The following is an 8,557-nucleotide window of genomic DNA, read 5'->3' on the forward strand; positions in this document are numbered from 1 at the left end:
GTGCGTGATCCTGATATTCACATATACACAGAATTACAGTATTTCAAAATATTTGTCATGGCGAGTATTCATGTAAACATCATCTGTTATATCTTAATTAAACGTTTGGTTAACTGTTAGGGGAAAAAACATTACATGTGTAACATTATATTGGATCCGTGCATTACAGTGTGCCTTAATATAGAGGTTTCATGAATGTTCAAATAATTGTGGCATCGTGGAAAAAAGTTAAATTTTAATTTATTAATTTTATTTTAAGTGTAAAAATAAACGGCTTAAAGGACAACTCTGGTGAGAAATGAACCTAGGGGTAATTAACAGATGGTTACCAAGTAGATCGTTCTGTGGGATGCGTTTTTTTTATCTTTAAAAACAGATTAGCTTATAACGCTTGTCTATGGGCCACAGGCAGGGTAGTAAAATTAAATCTCTAGTTAATACCACTAACAAGGCTCAAAATAGCCTCACACTAACACAGTAGCATAATGAGGGCAAACCGAAGCATTGAAAACTTTGTAAGTTATAATCACGGTTCACGGACAGGTGCCATTATTTTCTCTGTTGCGTTCAGTGCTTTCTTCCGGAAACAACGGACCATATGAGACTCCAAGTCACAGTTCATCACTTAGCACAGCGCTTGTGGCTCGACTCTTCAAGACTGTTTTCCAAGATGGCGCCTGTCCGTGAACGCTTAATGCACTGTGTTTACAAAGTATCTTCTTATTAAACTGTTTGTTCACTAACAAAGTTCTCAATGCTTCCGTTTGCATGTAGGGACTCTCATTATGCTACTGTGTTAGTGTGAGGCTATTTTGAGCCTATTACCTAGCGATTTAATTTTACCACCCTGTGCCCCATAGACTAGTGTTATAAGCTAATCTTTTTTTAGAGATAAAACTCTTTACATTTGATTTTCATGAAAACGCATCCCACAGAACGATCTACTCGGTAACCATCTGTTAATTACCCCTAGGTTCATTTCTCACCGGAGTTGTCCTTTAATGAGTGTTGCGTTATATTACAAAATATTACAAAAATAAACACAAAACATCATAGTAATTTTTTTCCTCTTGGCAGCTCTCATCGACTCTGCGAATCAAAGTGCCCAAGCCCAGCTCATACCATGAAGCCAAACAAGCAGCGGTGGAGTATCACACGGCGAAGCAAACGCTCATCAAGGCCTTTCACAAAGCGGGCCTGGGTGCCTGGGTGAAAAAGCCCATAGAACAGGACCAGTTCTCCCTGAACTCTTGAAGAGGGGACATAAAACGACCAGGACATGACAACAACCAGCTGTTAATACTTCACTTGGTGTGTGTGTGTGTGTGTGTGTGTGTGTGTGTGTGTGTGTGTGCGTGCGTGCGCGTGTGTGCCTGTACGCGTGCGTGTGTTGCTGTTTGTTCTCAGACAAACTAAGAGCCCTTTAGTGTCTGTCTTTTTGCTCTCTTTGTGTGAATCATGACTTTGCCTTTTTAATTTGTAATGTAGAAGCAGGTTGTCATTTAACGTATGTTTGTTTTTGAAGTTAGCGGCATTAGCCTTCAGCAGATAACAGGATGTAATGTCATTTGTAACTGGAAAAATATTCTTTTTAGTTTTTCAAACTATTTTCACGAGAGAGGGTTGTTCTGACAAAACCTCGACGCCGTAAACGTGTACGTTACGTGGCTTCAGGTCGACCACACAGCTGTGCGCACGGGTCTGAAGGTTTCCTGGTCCAGCCTACCCAAATGCTGGCTCACCTTTTTGAGCATGATTCTCCTCGATATGCAAAACATAAGCATATTTATATTTTTTATTCCGTTCCCTCCGGATTTTTAAAAGGGGAAAAAATTCACATTGATCATAATTATACAGCATGGTCCCTTTAGATAGACACACTTTTGTCAGGACTATAGTGTAGAATTAGCATTCGCCGTATTTCTAGTCGGAATAGATTTCATATTTTAATTTGACCTCAGAGGGAAACTTGAACTTTTGCATATGGTTCCTTGAGCGCTTGGAAGCGAAAACTGTATTCTCAAACGGTTATTTGAATTGGAGTAGTCTTATGGATGCAACCAAATGGCATTGATCTTATTAAATGACGTGGCGTGGCTATTTAAATTTCTCAGAGGTCTTAAATGCATGTGTGAATTATGTAAGGCTCCGGCCTCACTCAAAGAAAGCCCTTTATCTGGGCTAAATACTGTAATGGACCATTTTAGAAGCCCTAATTTTCTTTTACGTCTCTACACTGTATTGACTTTAAGCTGCATGGAGTCCATCGGATCACTCAGACGGCAGATTTCCCAGAAAGCCTGATCTGCTCATGTGGTCGAAAGGAACAGTTCGTCCAAATATGAAAATTCACCCACATGTCGTTCCAAAGCTCCATAAAAGCACTCCATATGACTTTATTCCAAATCTTCTGAAGTCAAATAATAACTTTGCATGACCAGCACCATTTGAAACGACATGTAGGTGAGTGAATAATCCGCTTGTTTCTGGTTGAACTCGTCCTTCGACATTCATGCTGCATTTAGTCACTGCAGGTTTAAGAGCAGGGCATTGTGGGAGTTTTTCCAAGATGGCAGAATGGTCTGAAAAACGATGCACGTTTATTATTGACAAAAGTCATCTCTGCATGCGGAAGTGAGTGTTTGCAGGGGCGTCTCTGACTTTCACTTTATCCTTGCGTCTTGTTTCGAGGATCTTTTCTTTTCCTGCATAGACCTGAATCCTCCGAGACGGTCTCTGTAAGGCTGAATTCAGCTGTGTCCTCGAGAATGAGGTTTTCCCTGCTGTCGGAAGGTCTGAGCCAGGAGCTCAGGCGCTCTTTGATTTATGGCTTATCCAGTGCAGCATGTTTGACTGGGTAAGGTTATGGAGAGCTAGGAAGCAGAACTATTTTCTGTACCGATCATTATTTTTTAAAGTTGAGCTTTGGTGGTTTTCAGACTCCAGGAGTGTTGCTGTATAATATAAACTCCTGGTAGGATTTATTACATTTCAGTCATATGATTTGACACACAAGATGAAAGATACAAGGCTGCGTAGCTGACCCAAAAAGGAGTTGCTCAGCATAAAACCTGTATGCTTAGTTTTTTTCCTTGGAACACAAAAGGAGATTTTTGAAGGATCTTCATGCAGCTCTTTTCAGTACAACAGCAGTTCATAGTGACCATAGCTATGTTTCCATCCACCTATTTTAATGGGCATTTTGGAATATTGGATAAAAAATAAATAAAAAAAACACTATGCAAAATACATGTAAATTCTAAAAATGTGCATTCAAAAAAGTATGTGCTCAAATGCTCAAATTAGTCAGATAAACGTTTTATCCGATAGGATAAGCATGTATGAGCATAAACTGCAGTGGATACATATTAACGGAATAAATTCCTCAATGCACATCAATAATGTCATGTGACTTGGGACAGCAAAATTGGACCAACCAGTGGACCGTTCTCGTTGCACACGCAGCATCTGAAATGCCTGAACAAAGTCTGTCAGGTGGTTCAGGATAATTACCTTCCAGAACTGTCTTACACAACTGTGTTCCCAAACAGCAGACGTCCGTATCCGAAAGCAAGATAACTCGATTGCGTTTCGTCTGTGCGCTCGGAGGTGCAAGTTTTTTATTATATACAAAATTATTATATATAATGGCTTCTACTGCAGCCCATTTTTTAAAGTTAAGTTAAAGTTAAAGATGCTGTCCATAACTTTTTGGGCTCAAGCGGTTAATAAACAGAACTGCATGCGTCTTGCGGAAGAACATTGCAGCCGGAGCTACTTCTCTCTGATTATGTCTATGGCAGATCACGCAGGTACTGTGCTCCTCCACAGCGGAACCTACCAGTCTGGCCTGAAATAGTCCCTATATAAACATTAATTATAACTGTACCATAATGATTAAGGGTAAGACAAAAAAATGGTTTGGAGAAAGGATTCATGATGTACATTCACATTATATACTTTTGTAAATATTGAACACAAAAAAAAAGTCTTTGTATGGAAACATAGCTAATGACAGGACAAAAGGCTCAAAAAGGACAAATCGTCACCATAAAACCAGCATAATCAGATCGCAGGAAACAATTGTGTGAGGAACAGACTAAAATATTAGAAATCATTCTCTAATTAATTTCCCATCCATTAAATTACTGAAGTTGCAGTTTGGAATATTCTGTGCATTGTCATTCAGGTGGTAAGAATTTTAAATGTTTTTGAAAGAAGTCTCTTATGCTCACCAAAATGATGTTTATTTGATCAGAAATACAGTAAAAATTGTGAAATATTATTACAATAGAAACTAACACTTTTCTATTTGAATATATATTTAAATGTAATTTATTCCTGTGATCAAAGCTGGATTTTCAGTATCATTACTCCAGTCTTCAGTGTCACATGATCCTTCAGAAATCATTTGGTGCTCAAGAAACACTTTATTATTATAATTAATGTTTAAAACATTTATTCTGCGTAATATTTTTTGGATTCTTTGATGAATAGAAAGTTCAAAAGAACAGCATTTATTTAAAATAAAAGTCGTTTGTAATGCTATAAATATCTTATCTGTATCTTTTGATCAATTGAATGCATCCTTTATGATTAAAAGTATGTTTTTTTATTACTGTATGTTAAACAAGCAGAAGGAAAGATTTTGCATTGGTAAAGTCATAAATAATGAATATTGACATATATGACATTATTGTTGGTTTAACTTAAATTACGTAAGTTACGTAATTATGTAAAAAGTAAGTTACCTGGTTGCCTTAACATTGAGTTAATTGAAATAAAATAAATCATTGAGGTAATACAATGAAGGAGATTGGTTTAATAAATAGAAACTCAAAATATATTATCTGAAGTTGATTTGTCAAAAGATAAAAAAAGAATATTTTACAGTGTTTTGTTTGTTTTTTACACCATGGTCATCATGAAAAGCTGCGTGAAGACTCTTCAAAAGCTCTCATATGTAGTCCTAATGAAAAGATAACCACATACAGGTTTGGATTTTTGTTTTCCTTCGATGGGTCGCAGAGCCTGTTCTTCCATGAGACTTCTATGAAATCAGACCTGCTTCACTCTGCCAGTGCTATCATTCCATTTCCCGCTCAACGGCGTCAGGTTTCTCCAGCAGGATTGTTGTTGATTTTGAACCTTTTAAAGAAACCAGCAGTATGCGTGTTTGTCCGTCCGTTGGTTCGAGTGTGTTCGTTCGTGCACCTTCTGCTGAGCCCAGAGACGTCACGGCACCAAGACTGAGAGATTGCTGTGGAATCTTCACCAAAGATGTCAATTCATTTTCCTTTTGAAGCATTTAAACAAACGGAGACTATTTTTTAAAAGACGAGAACGTTATTGGTGCAAAGATTGTTCAGCATTTTACAGTTCAGCCTTGGTTGAGTTTTGTCCTTTCATATTCACTAATGTATTTTTTGTCTTGTCTTTTATTACGTGCATTTGAGTGGGATCGGTCGGGACTGGCTTTGGGACGTTCTCGTCATCCTCGGTATTCTGGTGCACTGCTGTAAATATATTGTGACCCTCTCCAATGCCGTTACAGTAGACTCCTTGCATATGTATTACTAATTTTAATTTTTCACTCAAAAAGCAACATGCAATTTCGTTTTAAGGTCTTTACTCAAAATGCCAGGGCTGCCGTGTCCTTGCAGAGCGTGGCCGTGGTTTGGGCCGTAATGTATTTCTGACGGACCCATATGAGCGTGTGGGGATCTGCGGTACTGTAATGATTAATGACTGTAGACTTTGACTCCCTTTTGCTCTAATGGAAACGATTACGGCCTGAAATTAATGAGCACAGGCGGCTCTACATAAATGTGGCTCAGCAAAAAGTAGCTCTTTCTGCTGGTGACACTTTTCAAGGACGGGAGACTTATGGGGTTTTAGAAAAACGTTCTTTCTTTCTCATCATCCTAATTTCGTCTTCACCTTCTCTTCAACGCGTCTTCTGTTACGGAGAGTTTTGATGGCGCGAGACGCCAGCGGATGATGTCATGATTATTCCTTTGTTGTGTTCTTTTGGGAATCTGAGCCCCGTCTTGGCAAAAAGTCCTGACTTTTCATCCTCCTGGTCCCGGCCAGCCCGTTTCTAAACGTCTTGTGATTTGGTGACTGTACAGTGGAGTCCGGTGGTGGTCCAGCTCGATCTCGGTCCATCCCGTCTTTTGCCTGTCCTTCGTAATATCCACATGGGTCACCTGCATGAGCTACTTCACCGAAGCTGCACCCAGCATGACGACATACTTTAAAAAAGGACTTGTATGTAGAAAAAGGAACAAAAAAATAGATCTATACATTAAAAAAAAAAAAAATGGAAGAAATAAAAAAGATCTTAGTTTACCTTTGCATATTAGTGTCGTGTTTTTTTTTCCTCCTTTCTGGTTTATTTGAAGAGTGTGTGTTTGTATGTATATTTCACAAAAAGTTGTAAAAGTGAGTGATTTGGAGAGCACTACACTAACTGTGCACTATATAGTGCTCCACATGGGACACTCAACTCAAAATAGATTTGTTTTGGTTTAATTAAAGGCACATCTAAGATTTTTGGATTCAAGAATGATTGAATGAATGAATGAATGAGGCATTTATATGTACTACTGTACACCCAAAGCACTTTACACTCATGTCAGGGGTCTCTCCTCAACCTCCACCAGTGTGAAGCTCCACTTGGATGATGCGACGGCAGCGACAGTACAACGGCGCCAGTGCACTCACCACACACCAGAGATAGGTGGAGAGGAGAGAGGGTGATAGAGCCAATTCAGTGGATGGGATTATTAGGAGTCCATGATTGGTAAGGGCCGATGGAGGGAATTTGGCCTGGACACCGGGGTTACACCCCTACTCTTTACGAGAAGTGCCATGGGATTTTTAATGACCACAGAGAGTCAGGACCTCAGTTTAACGTCTCATCTGAAGGATGGTGCTTGTTACAGTACAGTGTCCCCATCACTATACTGGGGTGTTAGGACCCACCCCAGGGTGCACAGGGTTAGCGCCCCCTGCTGGCCTCACTATGGCCCCATTTACACTGCACGGATCAAGTGACCCAATTCCGATTTTTTTCCTCTCACGTGGCACAGATCGGATATGACGTGAACGTGTAAGCAGGGGGGAAAAACACATGGATTCCGATATCCTCAGATCGGATTCAAGCCTCACTCATGTGGTAATAAATCCGAAATAAATGGGATACATGCATTTGTGTCTGCCATGTAAGTGGTCAAATAGGATATTCCCCAGTAAATGTGAGTCGTACGGCGTTGAAAAAGGGACGGAAGCGAAGGACGTCGACTCGAGTGGACACGAACTGCGATCAAGGGCTCTCCACTTTTTCTCCACCTTGTGAGAGAAATGTTTTGCTGACCTTTAAAGATGTGTAGAAAAGTGCTTTAAGCGAAACATTGTATAATCATTTTGTGTGCATCCGTTGCATATCGCGCCGCTTTGCTTCCTTTTCCGGTTAAGAACGTTTTGGGCTGTTTCGCCGATGTACAGTGTAAATGCAAATATCGGATATGAGTCGCTTTTAAAAGATGATGTAAGCAAGTCGTCAAAAAAAATCAGATATAGTCACCAAATCGGAATTGTGCATCAAGACCAGCAGTGTAAATGCAGCCTAACACCTCTACCAGCAGCATCCTAGTTTTCCGAGTTGGTCTCCCATCCAGGTAGTGACCAGGCTCAGCCCTGCTAAGCTTCAGTGGGAAACCAGTCTTGGGCTACAGGGTGATATGGCTGCTGGAAAAGCAAAAACCTCTAAAAGTTAAATATTTTGTTGACTTGTACTAGCATTATCTCAAATGTTTCCAAAAAAAATTGTAATCCAGAGAAACAAGCTATTTTAACCAGGACACGGATCATGCCCATGAGTCATTTATCAAATAAATCATTATCGTCGTTTTCAGGTTTTATTTTAATTTAACCATGGAAACACAAAAAATATTGTGATTTTATATCAAAAGATGTATTGTGTTTTATTAGAAAAGTGAGCAACTGTTTGGATACATTCATTGACTGAAAACGAATCGTTATATAGCTCAACACAGTTAGTCTTTTGTTTAAATCTGGTTTTCATAATTTACTGCAAGTACATGTTTTACTATGATCTAGCTTACAGCAGTGAGCAGCAAGTGTTTCATAGGCGTCGGGCGAACGCACAGGATAGCAGTGTAAAATACATTTCAACACACTCAAATGTATCGTTTTCTGCGTTACCCCACATACACATGACCAGAGGAAGCGGAAGCGGTCATCTGCGTTTGTTTTGAATAAGCGGCCTCTAGTAACGGGGGAAAATTTCATATTGTGGCTTTAAGGGCCAGATTTACTAAACAAGGCAAATTAGGGTGAGAGCGCAATTCCATAAAAGCGCAGATGGCTGTGGAATGTTAAACACTCAACCGGATCATTTCCATAATGAACAATGCAATCTACCAGTTAGCGCCTGGTTTAATACGTGATTTTTTGGGAGTGATAAATAATGACTCTGATGATTTAAATACTCGCCTCCCATAAATTTTGCGCCTGAAATGGAGAAGGGCAG

General features: G+C 39.6%; 1 protein-coding gene across 3 annotated transcripts in view; it reads left to right on the top strand.

Annotated features, from left to right (window-relative positions):
- Positions 1-6,359, top strand: part of adarb1b (adenosine deaminase RNA specific B1b) — a 197,903-nt gene extending 191,544 nt beyond the window's left edge. For all 3 annotated transcript variants that reach the window (XM_067444472.1, XM_067444474.1, XM_067444473.1), the window contains one exon: positions 1,078-6,359. In XM_067444472.1, the coding sequence (XP_067300573.1) occupies positions 1,078-1,254 (177 nt within the window). In that variant the 3' untranslated portion in view covers positions 1,255-6,359. The remainder of the gene's footprint in view (positions 1-1,077) is intronic.
- The last annotated feature ends 2,198 nt before the right edge of the window (positions 6,360-8,557 follow it).

The sequence above is a fragment of the Pseudorasbora parva genome, chromosome 5 (assembly GCF_024679245.1).
Source record: "Pseudorasbora parva isolate DD20220531a chromosome 5, ASM2467924v1, whole genome shotgun sequence".
Lineage (NCBI taxonomy): Eukaryota > Metazoa > Chordata > Actinopteri > Cypriniformes > Gobionidae > Pseudorasbora > Pseudorasbora parva.